The sequence below is a fragment of the Mus pahari genome, chromosome 15, assembly GCF_900095145.1.
Source record: "Mus pahari chromosome 15, PAHARI_EIJ_v1.1, whole genome shotgun sequence".
In the NCBI taxonomy this organism is placed as follows: domain Eukaryota; kingdom Metazoa; phylum Chordata; class Mammalia; order Rodentia; family Muridae; genus Mus; species Mus pahari.
In genome coordinates, this window is record NC_034604.1 from 51250573 (window position 1) to 51272473 (window position 21901).

A 21901-nucleotide genomic window follows, 5' to 3' on the forward strand; every position below is an offset into this window, starting at 1 on the left:
TAGAAACAACGGACAAATCTGCCTGTATCGAAGCTTTTGTCCTGCCTTAAGCACTCCTGCAGAGAGAGAGAGAGAGAGAGAGAGAGAGAGAGAGAGAATGTGTGTGTGTGTGTGTGTGTGTGTGTGTGTGTGTGTGTGTTCCACCCCAGGCTTCTGGTGATGTAAGCCTTGGAAGTCATGCAGCAATGTGAAGACTTAAAGTACTTTCTAAATCCCCTTTGAAACTATGAAACACAGTTGGTTTTGACTTTAAGGATTCTATCCCATATATTTGATAACAGGGATAATACAGTTTAAGTTAAAAATGGATACAGTACACAGGACTAGAACACGAATTTGAGTCATTTTGTACTAAAGGTAAAAAAAAAAAAAAAAAAAAAAAAAAGCCAACTCTCTAAATACAAAACGCACCTCAGTCCAGGGAACTCAAATCCAGGGTCCTAGAAACTGGGTGGAGGCTGAGGGAGAATACTGCATCCTCCCCAGGCTCCAAGGAGCTTTGTAGAAGACACCTGCAATGGTTATACTGACAGCTGGGGACTCCCCTGCCTCCAGTTTGTAGATTACAATCTCCTTGAAGGAGCCCAGACTTGAGACCTCCAAGCAGCCCTGTGATAGGTGAGATGTGTGGGAACGCCTTTACTCCTGAACAGTCTCCGAAGGCCTTCAAGTTCATCCACTAGTGCATGCAGGCTGGAGTGGCGTTTCTCCTAGGTAGCCCCTCTGACCTCCACTGTTCTCCGTCCTTACACAGGATGCCCTCTGGGCTTCTATGGCAAGGACTGTGCGCTGATATGCCAATGTCAAAACGGAGCTGACTGCGACCACATCTCGGGGCAGTGTACCTGCCGCACGGGATTCATGGGGCGGCACTGCGAACAGAGTGAGTACATGACATGTCATCTCTGGGCATCTGGGTCGCCTTCCTCAATCCAGAGATGCTAGGGCAGCGTGACTGCAGCTTGAGTCGTGTGACTGGCGGTTAATTGCCAGCACAGTTGGTTTCCGTTCTCAAGACCTTCCCGCTGGAATCCCTGCTGTCTGTCTTTCCTCCAAGTTCTGAGTGGACTTCCACCTGGCACTCAGGGTAGACGGGAGGACACTGTAAGAATGAAGTCAAATTCAACGTTTCCATTATCTTTTCCATGGCTTTCCCTCTCTCTCTTATTTTTGGAATATGGTTTCTCAGAGGCTTAACAAACATGACCAGTCTCCCTTGTTGGCAGTCCGTGAGTCTGGACTTACACCAGAGGACAGACATGGCTAAGGAGATGTCCTGGGGCTTGGGGCTAGCCTCAGGAACGGGTGTGGAAATGAGTCCAAGCCAATGTTGCCACCCTTTTGATAATGATTTTCACTCTTCCCACTAACAAATTTTCATCTGAGCCTTAATCTTCATCGCCTCTACACTTCCTTTTTAGTCCTAGGGAGACTGTGCTGTGGTAATTTCCCACCTCTGTTGTGGTTCAGTTTCCATGAGCTATGCATCCACTCACAAGAGAATATATAAGATGAGCATGCTATTCTTTTCCTCTGTGGCCTTTGTTGAGTACAGAAGATGAAACAGAAAAAAGCTGTGTGTGGCACTCTGTGATGGTAAAAGCCCCAAGGCGAGACAGTGTGAGAGATCACCACTGGTCACGAGTGTATTCTTAGGAAGGTGGCGGCAAAGATGGCACAGTGTAGAGCTGGTATGTCCTGGGAGGGGGGTGGGACCACCATCCCACCTCTCCATTCCAACTTTCCAGGCTCTGTGAAGCTTAACGGTCTCAGCCTTAGGTGCTGATGCAGGACCTCCTTTCTGCACTCGCAGCAAAGAGCCACCCAGAGCCGGTTCCAGACAAAGACAACACAATGTGTGCTTTGCAGGTGATCGTAAGACATATACTGAGTCACAGAGCCTCATGAGTAGTAGTCTCTGTGTGTATACATGCTATCTATGCCTGCCTGCTAAACGTAGGTCTAGAGCTCAGGACAGCCTCTAAACTGACTTGCATTCAACTGCCAGGCAACCAGTTAAGGTCTTATTAAGAAAAACCTCTTAAGTGCTGCCATGATAACTCTGAATATGAATGCGGAATTGAAGTGTCCCTATTTTTGAAGCTCCCAGTGCTCCTACAGAGCAATTGTGATAAAAACTGCATGGTGTCTAAGTATTGGTACAGCGACAGACAGGTAGATCAATGGAATAGAATTGAAGATCCAGAAATGAATCCACACACCCAGTGCTCCGTATAGACAAGAATACAAGGTTTGCCAGACTCTGCTAGCGATGGCACATCGCCCCCTGCTGTTCACTTTGCAAACAACAGCTGTGTTGAAAAGGTTCAGATTTAAATTCCATCCCCCTACCTGGCTCTTTTGAATAACAGCCTATCGATAAGACTTGTACTATGTTAGTCTCTGAAACTTCAGCATGAAAAACCTGTACTTGAATCATTCTACGTCAAACGAAACCCTTACCTAGAAAATAATGCCAACTGTCTCAAATTCCTGCTAATCTCAGTGAGAGCATGTCTTCAGGAGGAATCCCAGAGCCTACACAATCACGTGTGTTCTGAAGGGATTATCTCAAGTTTACCCTGTTGGGTCCAGTTCTCTTTGACCCACAGTTTGACTGATGGGGTCATACCAAGTTGCTTTTCGTGTTTTCGTTTGTGTCACGGGGGTCCCACGGACCCTCTCCTCATACCTCAGAGTGGTGGGTATTCAGCAGGCGCATGTGTCAGGAGCTGAGCCATAATGTTAACTGCCTCAGTCCTGAGCAGCAGGACTGTGAAGCCTACCATGGCTCAAGGACCATAGTCCAGCTTCCCGTACCTTGGGTGGCCCCAGTCTGTCTAAGCAGGGATCCACGGACAGGGCTCACCACCTGATGTGCAGATCACACAGAAGAAGGCAGGCTTAGTCTCCCCAAGACTTGGGGGATACAGTGGCTTCATTTCCTCTCCAGAATGCCCTGCGGGCACGTACGGCTATGGCTGCCGCCAGATTTGTGACTGTCTGAACAACTCCACCTGTGACCACATCACCGGCACGTGTTACTGTAGCCCAGGATGGAAAGGGGCACGATGTGACCAAGGTAAAGTAAATAATGACTGCTTCTTCGTGTGTGGCCTCGTACACTCAGTATTAAGTACTTTCACTTATGCTAATATGGGTAGACCTAACTAAAACTCATACAGGCTAGCTGATTATGTGGTTGTCGGATGGATACCTTATTTTCCCTGTTGTTAATAGAGGAAGAGACCAGCTAAAGGTTATAGCAGTTAGATAATGTCCCCAAGGCCACATAGCTGTGACACGAATATCACGGTTTTTCATATTCTAAAATCCACAAACTTTTTATTTTTTATTTTTTTTACTGTTACTTTTTTTTTTAGATTTATTTAGGCACAACTGGCATATAAAACCATACACATTTACCTTACACAATTTTCTGAAACTGAAGCCTATATGTATGTATACACATACATACACACACACACACACACACACACACACACACACACTTGCTGACCTGTTTTTGCATGCCTGTCGTCTCTTCTACTTCTTGACACATCACAGGCTACCACTGATCCTTCTGCCACTGTTTGCATTTTTTCCTAGAATTTCCTGTGAAGATAATCGTATTGTATTTTTTTGGTAGTTTTTCATTTATTCCCTTTACATCCCAATCGAAGTCCCCCTCCCCCCAGTCCTCCCTCTCACACAACCCCTCCCAACCCCCTCCTCTTCTTCTCTGAGATATCAACCTCCTCTAGGTACCAACCCAACCTGGCGCCCCAAGTCCCTGCAGAACTAGGTACATTCTGTCCCACTAAGGCCAGACAAGGTGGCCCAGCTAGGGAAACCACACTGTATTCTTCTTATGCCTGGTTTTGTTTCGTTACCATAAGTATTTTGAAATTAAAATGTGTGTTTGAACGAATCGATAGGTCCAGTGTTTGGCTGTCATTGCGAAGGCTGTGTGAGCAATGAGTGCCAGTCCCTGTGTGACACATGTGACACGTGATCTCATCTCTTCTGGGCTCAACACTCCGAAGGAGAGTGATTGAATTGAAAAACAGGCATATATTTAACTTTTAAAGAAATCTGTGTCTGTGTTGTTTTAACCGGGGTGCATATTGTAATCATCTGGGATTATTTGTCAAATATATTTTTCATGGAAGTACCTGGACAGTTCTAACACTCTGGGGCAAGGGGTCCTTTGAGAATGTTCTCCTGGTGGTTATGAGAGGGACTTCCACTGGGATTTTTGATTTTGATGGGTAAAGGTACAGGTGTTATTACCAGGAACTGTCAGGAGAAATCTTCCTGCTGCTGAAAAATGGTTTTTCATAGGATAGTGTGTCTAGCAGTAAGAGGCTCGCTGACCTAGGTTTGTATCAGAGCTCTGCTTGTTTAGAGGGCAAATCATTCTTAAAAATACTAAGGGTAGGTGAGAGATTGAGTTAGTCAGGTGGGCGTATAGGACTTATTCCTATGTAAGATCAGGACTAGAGATCACATCGAACAAAACGAAAATTAGAAACATTATTACCAAGCTTAAGTGCCAATCTGGGTTTAATCTGGAATAGATGAGTAGCTCTCAACCCCGTGCCTGACTCTCAGGGTTCATACACTGCCTCCTGAGGGCTTGGAGCAGGGACGTGGCACCAGCGACCTTTGAAAGTGAAGAGTGTCTGCTTTCACCATGCTCTGCTTCCAAAGAAGCATCTCGTGGACTGAAAACACCCAGGGGTTAAGCCAGTGGGCGTGGTTTTGTTTTGTTTTTTGTTATTGTTGTTTGGTTTTTTTGTTTGTTTGTTTGTTTTAATGGAATTAGAATGTGTATCTGGATCACGGTCATCCACACCGGGTCTGTTTCCACCCTCTCCTAGCTGGGGTCATCATCGTGGGCAATCTGAACAGCTTAAGCCGGACCAGCACCGCCCTTCCTGCCGATTCCTATCAGATCGGGGCCATCGCGGGCATCGTGGTCCTTGTCCTTGTTGTGCTCTTCCTGCTGGCGCTGTTCGTCATCTACAGACAGAAGCAGAAGAGGAAGGAATCGAGCATGCCGGCCGTGACCTATACCCCCGCCATGAGGGTCATCAATGCAGACTATACCATTGCAGGTAGGGCTGCGGTGCAGGTAGGGCTGCGGTGCAGGGGCACTGACCTGCAGGGAACCAGTTAGGTTCTTTGGGATTTGGTGTTTGGCTGTAAGTCCATTGCATTTGACCATTTTTGTTTTTGTTTTGATGTGACCTCACCTTCTGAAGAGGTTTATGTGCTTCGAGAATTGGTCTATATCTTAGCAGTAGGAAAACCATCACTTTCATTTCTTTCAGAGGCTTTTGAAAAGACTTATTTGAGCGAGCGTAGGTGTGTGCGTGCGCGTGTGGATGTGTCTATGTATGTAGGTGCCTGGTGGGGCCACAAGAAGTCGTCAGATCCCCAGGAAAGCTAGAGTTATAGATGGTTGTGAGCTGCCCAAGATGGGTGCTTGAGATCTTGGAATTGAACTTGGGTCCTCTGGAAGAGCATCAAGTGTTCTTAGCCACTAAGCCAACTTTTCCAGCCCTTCAATGAGGTTTTTTTTTGTTTGTTTGTTTTTTGTTTTTTTGTGGTTTTTTTTGTTTTTGTTTTTTGTTTTTTTTTTTTTTTTTTTTTGTTTTTTTTTTTTTTTTTTTGGTTTTTTTTTTTTTTTTTTTTTGGTTTTTTTGAGACAGGGTTTCTCTGTGTATCTCTGGCTATCCTGGAACTCACTTTGTAGACCAGGCTGGCCTCAAACTCAGAAATCCACCTGCATCTGCCTCCCAAGTGCTGGGATTAAAGGCGTGCGCCACCACTGCCTTGCTCAATGAGGGTTTTTAACTTGGGATCAATGAATGGTTGTTTTGTATTTAGGCAGTTTAACTCATGGATAGTCTCTGCTGAACAGCCAGTCCCAAGTTCTGTCATATATGAGTGTTGAGGAGAGAGAGAGAGAGAGAGAGAGAGAGACAGACAGACAGACAGACAGACAGAGACAGACAGACAGAGACAGACAGACAGAGAGAGTCTCTGCTGTGTGTGTGTGCTTTGGTTGGCATCCTCTGGCCCTGTGCCTGCACGTGCAAGTAACTAGAAAGAACCAAGGTGTCTAGGAGACAAGCCTGAGGAATTAGCAAGAGCCAGAGCAGTTCTATGAAAGCTCTTCTGAGTCTTCCTGGCACAAGAAGTGGGGGGAGGGAGGGGAGAGAGCGACATCAATGCATATATTCAACCATCAAAGGGCCTAACACTTAAGTTTCCTCTTATACCGAGGAAACTGAAAATCTTCTTCCGTCTTCAGCAACTACTGAAGGACCTTGGCTATCTGCTTATAAATATTATGATTCTGGGAGAATATGCAAAATAGGCAATTTACATAAGAGTATGTTTTCAGCACAGAATTAGTGTGTCAAGAAATCAAGTGATTTTTAAAAGAAGCCCATGGGTGTAGATGTAGTAGTTTCTTGGGACACCATCTTTGGTTTTACAGACTCCGAAGCTCAGAGCAGACTTCTGAGGAAGCATTCATAACTTCCAAGGAGGCAGTAGCCCTGCCTGCTCTTCTCCAGGCTTTGAAGAGTGACCTGGGCAGGAGAGGAACATCTGTGCAAGCATTCTGATTTAACCATATCCTCTCCTTCTGCAGAAACCCTGCCTCACAGCAATGGTGGAAATGCCAACAGCCACTACTTCACCAATCCCAGTTATCACACACTTAGCCAGTGTGCCACATCCCCTCACGTGAACAACAGGGACAGGATGACCATTACAAAGGTGACAGAAAACGCCTCAGGAATGAATCGGAACTTGGGGAGGGGAGGAACTCGGGGAGGGGAGAGAGACAGGCACACATTCTTGCCACTGCCGCTCTCTGTAGATACTTCCCCTGTTTTGCCCACTCGATTCCCCCTAAGCTGTCTGAGTGTGGCTGAGCTAATTAATTTAATCCACCATCATTAAACTGACAATGCTGATTTTTCACGGTGGTACTGCAGTTAAACAGCACTTCACCTTCCCAAATACCATGTTCATCATCCTGCCTGGTCTCCTAAAGGGTCTCATGGTCATGTTGATGCCCACTGGAATGGCCAAGGCACTGGGGACTCACAGTATCATGGAGACTTTCATAGAACTAACACCCACAATTTTTTTCTTCAATTTAAAATTCTTCATTTATAACCTGAAATGAAGTCTAATTGGCAAAAGGTGGCAGTGATATGAAGATGTCTGGGTCACAGGGGAGTCTGGACAGAGGAACGTGCACTCTGCATGCCAGGGATGGGTTATCTCCCCTATTCTCAGCCTGAGTTGAGGGGAGGACCTTGCCGTGAACTCTGAACTTACTCTCCTCCAGTGTGTTCTCTTCTTAAATCATCTTCTTCTCTGTTTGTTTTTCATAGTCAAAAAACAATCAACTGTTTGTGAATCTTAAAAATGTGAATCCGGGAAAGAGAGGCACGTTGGTGGACTGCACCGGGACATTACCAGCTGACTGGAAGCAAGGAGGCTACCTCAATGAGCTTGGTGAGACCCACAAGTGCATGCGCATACTTGACAGGCTAAGCGTCCACTCTTCCGTGTGTGCAATAGAGCCATCCGCCAGAAACAGGCACCCAACCCAAATAATGAATTATGTCTAATGCCTCGGTAGGGCTTACTATTAACCTTAACGTCTTATTTGTTTAACATTATTGGGGTATCACTTTGCTCCGGGACTTCTAGAAAAAGCATCTGTGCCCGCTAGTAGCTTCATCCATATGAACTTGGTTCTCCCCAGTACTCTGTTACTGGTGATGGGCGTCCTCAGCACCATATGACAGTTGAACAAATGAGCCATAAAGAGATTGAATGATTTCCACAAAGCCTGGCACCCTGTTTTAAAGTCCTGTTACAAAGGACCTTTGAACGCTGTCAACTTTTGATGGGACATGATTTTGTTCACTCTTAATATTAAATGCTCCATATCCCTCCCCCTTCTCAGGCGAGATTAGTGGGCTTCAAACGTTTTGCAATTGGGATCAATTTATAGTCTTAAATATTATCCAGCACCCCCAAAGGGCCCCTCCTAATGTCGACTATGTCTATTTGATATTTACCATTTTTTTGCAAACTAAAAATTAAGAAAATTTAAAAAAAATAATTACTTTAGCTAATTTGCAATAATAATCCCATTTCCTATCACGGAGAGTGTTCTATAAAACTACATTTGGCACCACCCCCATCCCTGCAGATTTGTAGGAAGAATAGCGCTGCCTTAATTTCTGTCTGGCTTATGAGTAAATGGCCAGATTCCCCTGTCGGCTCTGGAGTCAGTCGGTTGAGGAGCTCAGGCTGTAGACCTTTAGTGCAAGCCCACTGTACACTTGGAAGAGAATTAGAATGACAAGGCAGGTGATACTATTTTACTATGGGAAATCATCTTAATTTTGAGGACCTCCTCATCTGGAATTGTGGGTCCCAGCTTCTGGAATATAACCCTGAGCACACGGTGCTGTGTGCACTGCCTCTAGTAGATTCATTCTGTTGCTGTAATAAATAATAATAATAATAATAATAATAATAATAATAATAATAATAATAATAATAATAATACTTTAGCCAAGAGCCCCTTAGGGGAGGAAAGGGTTTATTTCACCTTACAATTCTAGGTCACAGTCCATTATAGAAGTTAGGGCAGAAAGCCACGGTAGAAACCATAGAGTACTCCCCCACTCTCTTTTTCCCTCCCTTCCCCACTCTTTCCTTCTCTTCCTTCCCCCTCTATCTCTCTCTCTGTCCCTGTTTTCTTGTACAAGTTATGACTGCCTGCCCAAGGATGGTGCCAACCACAGTAGACTAGGCTCTCCTGCATCCAATTAGTAATCAACACAAGCCCCTAAGGTTATGTCCATTAGTCAGTCTGATCTCTAGGCTGTGCCGAACTATCATTTAAGGCTAACCGCAACATTTCGCATGTATTTGTTAAATATTAGAGTTTCCAGGAAGCCCAATGGAATGTCTTAGACAAACATAACTGTTACATGGAACAAATACTCCACTTAAATGAACTTTATTTGCAAAAATCTGTCAGCTGGGTGGGGTTGACTCACTTGTGAATCTTATTCTAAAGATGTGTAAGTCAAAAAGCTCAGAGGAAGACAAAGAAAGAAGAAAAGAAAAACAAGAAAAAAAAGAAAACAAAAAAACAAGAAAAAAAGAAAACAAAAACAAAAAACAAACAAACAAAAAAAGCTCAGAGGGCAATGTCCAGACAGATAAAGGGAAAGGTGGAAAAATTGAGTCTGAAGGTGAAGTGTATGACTGTCCCTTCTACTTCCTCTGTGCTCTCTACGCATGTGGAACTTCCCTTGGTATATGAAGTAATCTCTAAGGGCTGTAGAGGCCTCTCATTATACAAATGCCTCAGTAGAACAGTATGTAAAAACTAACTCCTTTTTTTTAAAAAAAAAAAAATTGTAAGCTATAACAATGTCGTCAGTGGAGCTTTTACTTCTTAAACAGTAAGATTATGTGTCAGATTTAATATACAGATCTAAATTACAATTTAGCCCAATGAAGTATATGGATTGATAGTCCTAATTCAGATTTTTTGTTTTGTTTTGTTTAACCTATTATAATTTGTCCTGAATTTGAAACCCAAAACATTGGCCACATCTTTGCTTTCTGACCTGGAGAGACCCAAGAGTTATTGCTGTAAACTCTTGATGAGCTGCTCAGATTTTTTTGATCAGTTTCTCTCTAAGAGCAATTTACGCAGAAGGAAAGAAGTAATTTTTCTTTAAAACACAAAGGCACAATATGGGTGGTAGATCAGGTAAGATTTAAAAAAAAAACCAATGAAATAGTTTATTTTTATTTGTGTGCACACATACATGAGAGGGGATGTCACAGTTGTATGCCCCTAGAGACCAGAAAAGGGTGCCAGACCGCAGAGAACTGAAGTTGGGTAGTGTACAGTGTGAGCCATTGGGTGTGAGTACTGTAAACTGAACTGGGGTACTCTGGAAGAGCAGCCAGTATCTTACTTGACTGAGCCATCCCCCAGCCCTGTGGAGTAGTTGTCTTAATGATGTTTCACATAGCCCTCCACTTGACCAAAAGCCCAGAGATTGACTCCTGATCTTGTGTAGCGCAGGCCTGGAACTTACCTGCTTGGGTTTATTTATTCGTGTTTAAAATGGGTGTGGCAATCATGGGCTGGCCTATATTGGGGACCAGATTAAGTTGAGCATTTAAAAGCCCCTTTCCTGAAGATCTGTGCAAACAGAAGGTGTGAGGGAGTAGAATCCACCGGCTCCCTTACTAAAATGGTCCCTGTACCCTCCGACAATAGGTGAGAACCTGGCTGAATGGCCTTACAGCTGCACTTCTCTCCTAATTTTGACCTAACAGCACTGACTTTCTTTCTAATATCTGGAAAAACGGATTACCATTGAGTCTAGACCCAGAAGGACATTTAAGAGAACTGCCTATAGCTTAGAGGGAACCAAGAGAATTTTGCAGTCATGTAGCCACAGCCCTATAGTGCTGCATCCCTCAGAGGCGATACACCTTTCCTGGTCATGGAGATTTTCCACCACGTCTGTGAGGTCCCAAGACCACTCTTGCTTTTGACACCAAATGCAAGCTCACCTGTCAGAAAGATGATAGTGTGGATCATCTTTCATGATTTTAAGAATGATGCCCAGAACTCATTAAATGCCCCTGTAATCATGATTTCAGATTATTAGCAAAGGAATATGGATTAAAATCTACGAAGGGAAGAGTTCAAGAATGGTCAAAGCATAAAGTCTTTTCCCACTCAATTATAGCTACTTTTGACTTTTCTTGGCACAACATATACCACGCACTATTGCCAACTTGTGAAGGTTACCTTAATACTCATATCCAGGGCTTGCGTGGGACGGGGGAGGGTTGTTCTATGGACATGATTAACTGCCTAAGTGATTGTACCCTTACTTATATTCTATCCCCTTAAGGCAAGTTGATATGACATACCCTCCTACTTGAATCGTACTTCTGGTCTGTCTAATAAAGCTTCTACACTGAGTCTCTAGGAAAACAAAATATTCTTATTGGGCAGAGTATTACAAAATCTTAAAGGTTGCCATTCAAGAGCTAATAGCCAAGGCCAGGCTTCTCTTTGGTAGGGTTCATTTCTATTACAAACTTTTTTATCCTGTCCCTCAATAGCAGTGGTTCTCAACCTTTCTAATGCCACAATCCTTTAATACTGTTCCGCAAGTTGTGGTGACCTCCAACCACAAATTATTTTCATTGCTACTTCATAACTAACTTTGCCTCTGTTATGAACCATAATATAAATATCTGATATGCAGATGTTCTTAGGTGAACCCTGTAAAGGGAGTCATGACCCACAGGTTCAGAACCTCTGTTCTATATAGACTCCTGAGCCTTGGCCAACAATGTGATGTTGAGCTTCATAACTGAGACCCAAGAACGTATACTTTAGAGAAGAAAATATTTCCATATCTTGCCCAACAATGATTGATATTAGACAGCTTCCTTTATGAGAGTCCCTCTTTTATCCCCATCAAAGACCCTGCTAGAATATTACCATCTAAACCTGAATCTAAGGACATTAATGGATAAGTGAACAGGACTATTTATTCCAAACCAACCCCACCTCCATGAAGTACAGACATTTGAAAACAAGACAACTATTTATTTTGTCTGGGTAGACTCATCTGCAGATATCCCCCACCTCTACTAGAAAAGCAAAAAATTCATGTAAAAGTTAATAAAATTGGTCAAGGTTCAGCATTGGCTTATAAAGTATTAAGTCATCACACTTATAATGGAGATGATCCTATAACTGAATACTAGTTACTGTGAAACTAGTATTCAGACCCTTGAAGGAGCTGTTAGAAAGTGAACTCTCAGGTCTCGTCTTGGCTATGTCCTTCATGTTATTCCTCCTTGATTCACGGTTGCCTCACTCCTTGTCCCTTTGTTCCTACATCAGACTTTTCCGATGTGGGCAAACAGTGAGATGAACATGTCTGTGCAGACAGCACGCTTGGGTCCAGCCTGCCCCCCCCAGCCCCTCCAGCCCCCCAGCCCCCCAGCATGACTGATGCGGTATAAATATTTGAGAGCAGAGCTGCGGTGGCTCACAGCAGGGCAGTCATCTGTGGTGATCTGCCACGCGGGTCCCACGCGGGTCCTTTCTTTTTACCTTCAGTTCTCACATTTTGTCCTTCTTCATCACAGGTGCTTTCGGGCTGGACAGAAGCTACATGGGAAAGTCCTTAAAAGGTATGGTGTACATTTGAAGAAGGATCTCAGAGGCCGAAATGGTTCTTAAAGCAAACAAAAGTGGAGTTATCAACATGATCTAGAACTTTCTACGTGATAAGTCACTACACTAAGACATAAGCATGTTTGACAGGCAAGGAAAGAATGCCACTGGTGGATCTGTTTGGAAGCAAAGATTCTCGCTTTCTGAGGGAATATACCCACATTTTCTTTAAATTAAATGGTGTCTAGGGAAAGAGGAATGTGCAGTAGTAGATAGCTGGAAATAAGAAGGCGTCCGGTAGTCATTGAATGACCATCTGCAATGACTAAGCAGTACGGTATCCAGTACTGAAGTGTACTGCACACTTCTATGACATAAATGCCCTTCTCTCGGTGATAATAAACTATCCTATGTTTCTGGGACCATCAACTCCTGGTTTATTGATTTAAAGGTTTGAATTAGTAAATTTTCTCATAGCATCAAAATAGAATTAATTGTATTTGGATGTGATTATCAAAACTAAATCAGAGCCATGCCATTTTTCTCAGTAATCCCCTTAGAGGCGAGCTACAATTACTTTATAGATGGACAATTTTAAAGCAAATTGTCTTCGGAGTGAGTGGTAAGTGCACATAATTTTCAGAAAACACTATTATAGAAAACTTACCCATAAAGAAAAAGAAATAATCTGCCCAAGGAAATTATCACCAAGAAATGATGTCGCCCATGAAACTACACTTATTCCTTTCGTTTCATTTCTCTTCTCAGATCTGGGGAAGAACTCTGAATATAATTCAAGCACTTGCTCCCTAAGCAGCTCTGAAAACCCATATGCCACCATTAAAGACCCGCCTGTGCTTCTGCCTAAAAGCTCCGAGTGTGGCTACGTGGAGATGAAGTCACCAGCGCGGAGAGACTCCCCATATGCAGAGATCAACAACTCAACTCCAGCCAACAGGAATGTCTATGAAGTCGGTGAGTTCTCTCTCCATATAAAGAGCGATGGCACAAGAGTGTGTTTGAAGCATTTCTAAGTAGCCCATGCTTTATATCCCATTGGGTTTCACAGAGATCATATCAAGTGACGGGAAATGAATGTCTCAGGAAAACAACATTTGGCAAATTTAAAATATATTCTACTTATCTTCCACATGGCCATCATCTTCTGTTTTTATAACCATGGTAAATATTTTAGCGCATATGTGGAGGAGCATATGCCTCATATTAGCTACTATCCCAGGTAAGCCCAAACAAATGGCTCACATGGACCAAACGTGTGGCTCCATCTCCTGGCTGTAGTCACAATATTAACATAATGCTTTTTATTTTAAACTTGCTTAATATGTCAGATGTATTCTCATATGAATCTTGCATAAATTAGGAGGAATTAAATGTAAAATTATTCTTATTTTAAGTGCTGTCTATAGATGCCATTTGGAAAAAAACAAAACATACCACAGCCAATAATGTTGACTAAATAGTAGGTCTGTACAGTTTAGTCTCTCTCTACACACAAATACACACACACATAGTTATATAGTTATATAGCTATATAGTTATATAGTTAATAGTTATATAGTTATATAGCTATATAGTTATATAGTTATATAGCTATATAGTTATATAGTTATATAGCTATATAGTTATATAGCTATATAGTTATATAGTTATGTAGTTATAGTTATACTATACATATAGTATAAAATTATCTTGTTAATGGAGAAATTAATTAATTAATTAATTAATAAACAGTGATAGCATACCCCAACTGTTCTTTAAGCCCACCACAGTGAAATGAGAATTCAGCTCTGTGTTTGAGGCCAAAGTTATGAACATATTTAGAATTTCCATAAATTAAGGTAACCTCTAAGAACCCTTTCACCTGTACAGTCAGGGGCATCAACTTGACTTTTCTCAAGGTATCCTGAGACAATGAGTCACATCCATAACCTCTGTTCATTCCCTTGATTTCTTCATCCTTTTCTATGAACACCATTTCTCAGTGTGTTTTTGTTCAACAAATGTAGAGTTCTATTCTCTGTATGATTGTAAAAGAATATTCTTTTTCAAAACTACTTCCCTATATTTTTATAAGGTACTTCTTTTGTGTTTGATATGTACAAGAAATAGCAGCATCTTTTAAAAAATGTCCCTTGCTGATATTTTGTTGTTGTTGTTTCTGACTATTACAGAACCTACAGTGAGCATTGTGCAAGGAGTATTCAGCAACAGTGGTCATGTCACCCAAGACCCATATGACCTTCCAAAGAACAGTCACATTCCTTGCCATTATGACCTCCTGCCAGTAAGGGACAGTTCATCCTCCCCAAAGAGAGAGGATGGTGGTGGTGGCAGCAGCAGCAACAGCAGTAGCACTTCCACCAGCACCAGCAGCAGCAGTGAATGACATCAAAGGACTACTGGGTGTCCATTGGTACTCTTTCCGAGCCTTCAGTTCATCTCCAGTTGGCACTGCAGATGACCGTGAATTACTCTAATAAGCAGTTGTTGGACGTGTATCCGAAAGCCCCAAGCTGAGGCTCACACCTATCGAGGTTGTGAACACAGGGTCTGGAAGGAGAGGGCTTCATGATTTCTCATTGCTCTTAGGTTAGGAATGGCACCAATGGCTTGTTTTAAGATGTTGGCTGATGAGGTGAACTTCACAGAACCTTTCTGAGACACAGTCTGGTGGAGACATTGTATTGTTAACTGGAAAACTAAAGTCTATTTGTTGTCCTTAGCATCACAGAGCCACTCCTAGAATTGTGCAGGTCACTATACATTTACCTAAGAAAAGTGAAAGTTGCTAAACATGTAGGAGACAAGGAATATATTCCTTAGTCCTTCTTGCAGAATGTTTTTTTTTCCCATTTGGACTCAAGATCGGAAGCATTCTGTCAGGTAGTAGGACTGGATAGCAATGGGAGCAAATCTAAATATAAAAACTTTATGTTTGTTTTTAGGGTGAGAAATGTACAATTAGAATTATTTTAGACATAGTGTAATTATTGCAGAAATCAATACACAAATATGGCATTTCTGTTTGACCTTTGGCCCATGTTAGATTCACAACAACATTCTAATTGCTGTCCCTTCATGCATATTTACCACTTGAGGTACATACTTATCAGTTATTCATAATACAAAGATGCAATCGTTTTGTTTTGTTTTGTTTTGTTTTGTTTTGTTTGATTGAGTGAGTGTCCAGTGAGTGGCAAAGGGTATACATTTTACATGTAAGATGCTTGGGTTGGAGGAACCATTAGTAATACTTGCTGTAATATAGACTTAGAGGGACGTTTTCCTTAATATTTTTCCCTACAAGTGACTGAAATATTTTTGTGCATATTTGGGGAAAGGGCACTTTTCTTATTAACTGTTGATTTAGAGAAACTATGCTTAAGCTGGCCTTTTGCATTGCTAATGTGACATGCACTCATTGCCTTTTAGTGTGTATTTTCATTAAGTCGTGTATTCTGTTGTGTAGTGTTTGGATTGTTAATGCAGAATTACGATGTGTCCATCGTTTCCTGAATCATTGCCATTCATCTTCTGCCCAATAAGAAGGCATTATTTTTCTTTTGGAGGGAGGAAATGAAAACATATGATTTGAGCCTATTAAAATTGGTTGTTGCTAAAATAGTATAGTAGCCATAGGTGCATAGCTGATCACTGGAATGGAACTTTCTAATAGTCCACAGTGGGGTTATTTTGGGGGTGTTAGTTCCTTAAGTCTTGGTTAAAGTCAGGAAGAAGGAGCAATGAGTACTACCAGTGATTTGGCTAAAGACTTTCGTCATCATCATCATCATCAATAACTGAGCATCTAAACTGGGACACTTTTAATAGTAAATGAGGGCCATTACTAATAATGTCAGGCATTGGGTTTAAATATAGACTGTTCCCAGCAGACCAGAACAAATGCTTGCCTGATGAACACTATTGAAGACACAGCTTTACCCCAAGGCTTTTGTCTCATAAGAATGCCAATATGATAACAAGAAATCATTGTTAGACATGATAGCACACAGAAGAGAGGAAAGGCTGTGAGCATGTGCAACATCAGAGCAGAATGAAATGAAGACCCACGTGACGTTCTGTTGGAGTCTGTTAATAATGGATCCCTACACTCACCTACTAATGGTAGCTATAAACTGTTATCCTAGACTGTCCCTGAGGTGAAATGTCTAGTCATTTTGCATTTCGCACCTGTGCCTATCATGATGGGTTAATTTGGTCAGGTGAATAGTCCGGCAAATGCACTTAGGGCAATTGTTCTTCTATTATCTGGAATATTTAGAAACAATCGACTTTTTCCCAGTAGGTAAGCTCTGGCTGATCCTTAGGGAATAAGCATCAAATAGACTCATGGGTTAGCAGCTATAGGCATCCTTCCTGCCAAGAGAAGGTTGAATACTTTCCCTTTTTTCTCCTTAAATATCATCTCTTTTAAGTATGATGGTAAGGTTGAGGTCCCCTGTGACCCTATAGAGATAGGTTTTGTTTGTTTGTTTGTTTTTTAAAGCTGTCTTTCCTCATTGTACCATTTGGAAAAAAAAAAAAGAAATTTATGTGAGAGGAACTTACCAGGAAACCCACAGAGAAGGTTCCAAACAACTGTATTATGAAGTGGGAATGACACGCCCATAAGCTACCCTGTGGAATCCTATTGATATCCGTATCCTAACACAAGCTGACCTCCTGAGCCTGTGTCTGAGGCAGGGTTTCCCTAGAAATTTCCTCAAGATTTTGTCAAAGTCAGAACACTTCACATTTCAGACACTGTAAAAATCCCATGTTGTCTTTGGAGACACAGCATAATTTTCTACATATTTTGCTGTAGTTTCTCTCTGGTACCCTAAAGAAGAATGCACTGGATGAGTTTGGCAATGCCTTGTATGGGACATCCATATGTGAGTTGCCTTAGAAATTGATGTTTTAAAATTTTTTACCATGTATTGTCTTTGTACAGCATTATATCAGAACTTGCCAAGATGATAACTCGTATACTTGCTTTTATTAGGAGAATATGGTATTTGTGGTTAATTCTACAATATCTTCATAATTACTCAGAGTATTAGGCAGCCCCTTCCCATAGAGTACTAACGGACAGAATTCAATGTGTTTAGCCATGTTTTTGTGGGGATTGGTTGATTACAGAAAAACTGGCCTTAGACGTTTACAACAGAGCAGCATAGGGTGCCATAGCCAAATCCATTAGCATAATACCTCCTCATTGTGAAAAATGCAGGCAACTTTATAAAAATATGGTTATCTTGATATCAGTGGGCCATAATGGTGGTCAGTCTTAGGGAGCTTTTCAACCAAATATAACTCAAAAGTCAAACAAAAGCAGCATAATATTATCAACTTGATATTAGAAGTCTACAGTTCAAGTAAGACAAAAATCATAAAAATCAAATCTTAGGATTATGGTTTTAAAATAATGAAATTTCCATCTCTGGGAAGCATGTCCTTACTATTCCAAGGAAACATTTAAGGGCTATTTTGACTTTAAAGGCTTACTGCCGTGGACATGTACAGAGGCTTGGTATGGAATGGTTGCTTATGAAGCAGGGGCTACACACAGTGAACTGCCCTGTAGAGTCCTGTTCACCATTTTTGTCTCTGCTTTGTTTTGATATGACCAAATGGCAGTATTTCTCTCTCTATTTTTTAAGAAGAAAAACTCAGAATGCAGTATGGTTTACTTGGTAATTGCAAACAAAATTAATGCTTTAAGTTTATGCTCACTCTCTCTTTCCCAAAGACAATAAACCCTCCTCAGAATTAGTCTCGTTGTCATTTGTACTGCCAAATAGTCAATAGATGAATGCAATAAACTTTCCCATTAAAAACAACTGTAAAGTGGTATTTATTTTTTTCTGTGACTGCAGTGATCAAATGAGAGAAAAAGAAAAAGGTTCACAATGCTACTAGAAAATGAACACTTTGCCACCTGTGGTTCTGTAGTACTTGTGCATTAAAAGGCATTAGCCCTTTGTTATATGTAATTGCTAATGTGTATGCTTTTCTTTTAGGTCAGTGGTTCTCAATCTTCCTGATGCTGCGACCCTTTAACACAGTTTCTCATGTTGTGGTGACCTGCTGTGCTTTTGTGAATGTTATAAATAGTAATGTAAATTTTTTTGGAGATGAGGTTTACCATGATGGGGTCATGACCGTCAGGTTGAGGACCACTACTTAGATGATTATGTTTATTTGTTTTGAGATTGGGCATCATGTAGGGAGGATATCTGAGGACGACCTGAACTTCTGATGCTCCTGCATCTACCTCCTGAGGTATGGACTAGAAACATTCACCACCATGGCCACTTTAGGTTGTGCTAGGGATCAAGCTTGGAGCTCTGACCATGATAGGCAAGTAGTGTACCATTCAGACTGTTTCACCAGCCTAGATTCCTTGTTCGTGGAAAACATAAGCCACATTTTATTCACTTGCGAACTTAATATAGTTTCGGAGGGTGAGTCCATAACCATCATGGTGGGAAGCACATTGACAGATAGGCATGTGTGGCACTGGAGTAGTAGCTGAGAGATTACACCCTGGTCTACAGGCAGGAGGCAGAAAGACAGAGACTAGGTCTCTTGAAACCTCAAAGTTCACTCCAGTGACACATCTCTTCAAACAAGGCCATACTCTCTCCAACAAGGCCACACCTCCTAACCCTTCCCAAACAGTTAACACTAACTGGGGACCAAGCATTCAAATATATACGACTATGGGAGCCATCCTCATTCAAACCAACAAAAAAAGCTTTTTCCTTGTGGGTCTGCATGCCACATGTAGCTGACAATGCCGAGAAGCGTTACAACCCTCAACACTGTACTCAGTTAAGGGAGGTAAATCAGCTCATTAGCTATATGACATTACTAACCTACTGAACCTTGCAAGGCCTTGTTTTCCATGTTGTAATAGATTGGAAATATTAGCACCTATTTTATGGGGCGTGTGGAGGGTTAGAAATTGTCCGTGCCAAGCATATTTTCAAAGGCTGGCATGTATAGACACCTGGCAAATGTTAGGCAACATCACTAGTATGAAAAGTAGGCAATAATATGAGTGAGTTTGCAATCACCCAATGAATGGCCAGACTGAAAGATCAGAAATGAGCATTAAATGAATATTATAAAAACCTTCTGTTCACGTGATCACCCTCGTCAATTTTTTTTTTTTGGTCTGTCACATGATATCACACATTTTATTTTTAGAGAAGTAATTTAAAGAAACATGAGTATGATTTCATCCTGTTATAACTTGTAATCTTCCTGAGAATTTGCAGTGCATTCAGACTTAGACTCACCTAGACTCCAAATAAGTCAAGCTTCCTAGTACAGACAAATGTCAAGTCCTTGAAAGATGGTACAGGCCAGTCCCACAACACCCAGAGGAAGCTCCACTCCCAGATGCTCTAACACGCCCAGAATCATAGGATCAGAGGTGAGGAGGACACAACATCTGCCCCAACACTGAAAGTAACTGGAACCAGTAGGACCTAGGCACCCAGGAACTCCGCCTGACAGGTGGCACGAGTTCCTTCTGGTCTGGACCAGTGCCCTTGGGCATGAACTCTGCAGCCAGTCCAACACTCAGGGAAAGCTCTATTCCCAGGCACTCTAACACTCACAGGATCACAGGATCCCAAGATCTTGGTCACACCAGGATCTCAGGGTCCCAGAGGTAGCTTGATTCCCAGGAGCTCTGACACACCCAGGATCTCAGGATTACAGGATCCCAGAATCACAGGATCACAGAGACAGCTGAACTGTGAGGAGTTCTGACACAACCAGGATCACAGGAAGGACAGGCTCCAGTCAGATATAGTGAGGGCAGGTAGCACTAGAGATAATCAGATGGAGGGAGGCAAGCATAAGAACATAAGCAACAGAAACCAAGGTTACTTGGCATCATCAGAACCCAATTCTCCCACCATAGCAAGTCCTGGATACACCATCACACTAGAAAAGCAAGATTTGGATTTAAAAATCACTTCTCATGATGGAGATAGAGGATTTTAAGAAGGACATAAATAACTCCCTTAAAGAAATACAGGAGAACACAAGTANACAGCTAGAAGCCCTTAAAGAGGAAACACAAAATCCCTTAAAGATTTACAGGAAAACACACTCAAACAGGTGAAGGAAATGAACAAAACCATCCAAGATCTAAAAATGGAAATAAAAACAATAAAGAAATCACAAAGGGAAACAACTCTGGAGTTAGAAAACCTAGGAAAGAGAGCAGGAGTCATAGATGCAAGCATCACCAACAGAATACAAAAGATAGAAGAGAGACTCCCAGATGCAGAAGATACCATAGAAAACATTGACACAGCACCCAAAGAAAATGCAAAAAGCAAAAAGCTCCTAACCCAAAACATCCAGGAAATCCAGGACACAATGATAATAGGTATAGAAGAGAGTGAAGATTCCCAACTTAAAGGGCCAGTAAATATCTTCAACAAAATTATAGAAAACTTTTCTAACCTAGAGAAAGAGATGCCAATGAACATACAAGAATCCTACAGAACTCCAAATAGACTGGAGAAAAGAAATTCCACCCATCACATAATAATCAAAACACTAAATGCACTAAACAAAGAAAGAATATTAAGAGCAGTAAGAGAAAAAGGTCAAGTAACATACAAAGTCAGACCTATCAGAATTAACACCAGATTTCTCACCAGAGACAATGAAAGTTAGAAGATCCTGGACAGATGTGATACAGACACTAAGAGAACACAAATGCCAACCCAGGCTCCTATACCCAGCAAAACTCTCAATTACCATAGGCAGAGAAACCAAGATATGACAAAAACAAATTTACACAATATCTTTCCATAAATCCAGCCCTACAAAGGATAACAGATGGAAAATACCAACACAAGGAGGGAAACTACACCTTTGAAAAAGCAAGAAAGTAATCTTTCAACAAACCCAAAAGAAGATAGCCACACAAACATAATTCCACATCTAACAACAAAAATAACAGGAAGCAACAATTACTTTTCCTTAATATCAATGCACTCAATTCCCCAATAAAAAGACATAGACTAACATTGGAAAGCACACATACACATGGAAGCTAAACAACGTTCTACTCAAAGATAACTTGGTCAAGGAAGAAATAAAGGAAGAAATTAAAAGCTTTTTAAAATTTAATGAAAATAAAGACACATCATATACCAAACTTATGGGACATAAAGAAAGCAATGGTAAAAGGAAAACTCATAGCCCTATGTGTCTTCAAAAAGAAACTGGAGAGAGCATACACTAGCAGCTTAACAGCACACCTGAAAGCTCTAGAACAAAAAGAAGCAAATACACCCAAGAGGAGTACAGAGCAGGAAATAATCAAACTCAGGACTGAAATCAACCAAGTAGAAATAAAAAGCACTATACAAAGAATCAACAAAACCAGAAGCTGGTTCTTGGAGAAAATTAACAAGATAGATAAACCCTTAGCCAGACTAACCAGAGGACACAGAGACAGTATCCAAATTATTAAAATCAGAAATGAAAAGGGCAACATAACAACAAAATATATCTTAAAATAATTATTCTGTTTATTGTATATTAACAGTTGAAAATATA

The 21901-nt window shown here is 41.4% G+C and overlaps 1 protein-coding gene across 1 annotated transcript in view; it reads left to right on the forward strand.

Annotated features, from left to right (window-relative positions):
• The window catches only part of Megf10 (multiple EGF like domains 10), a 161250-nt gene extending 143115 nt beyond the window's left edge, over positions 1 to 18135 (forward strand). Inside the window, exons 19-26 of the mRNA XM_021214325.2 lie at positions 755 to 883; positions 2954 to 3082; positions 4884 to 5120; positions 6668 to 6795; positions 7422 to 7545; positions 12256 to 12300; positions 13052 to 13258; positions 14476 to 18135. Coding sequence (XP_021069984.1) covers positions 755 to 883; positions 2954 to 3082; positions 4884 to 5120; positions 6668 to 6795; positions 7422 to 7545; positions 12256 to 12300; positions 13052 to 13258; positions 14476 to 14690 — 1214 coding nt within the window. The 3' untranslated portion in view covers positions 14691 to 18135. The remainder of the gene's footprint in view (positions 1 to 754; positions 884 to 2953; positions 3083 to 4883; positions 5121 to 6667; positions 6796 to 7421; positions 7546 to 12255; positions 12301 to 13051; positions 13259 to 14475) is intronic.
• Positions 18136 to 21901: the final 3766 nt, after the last annotated feature.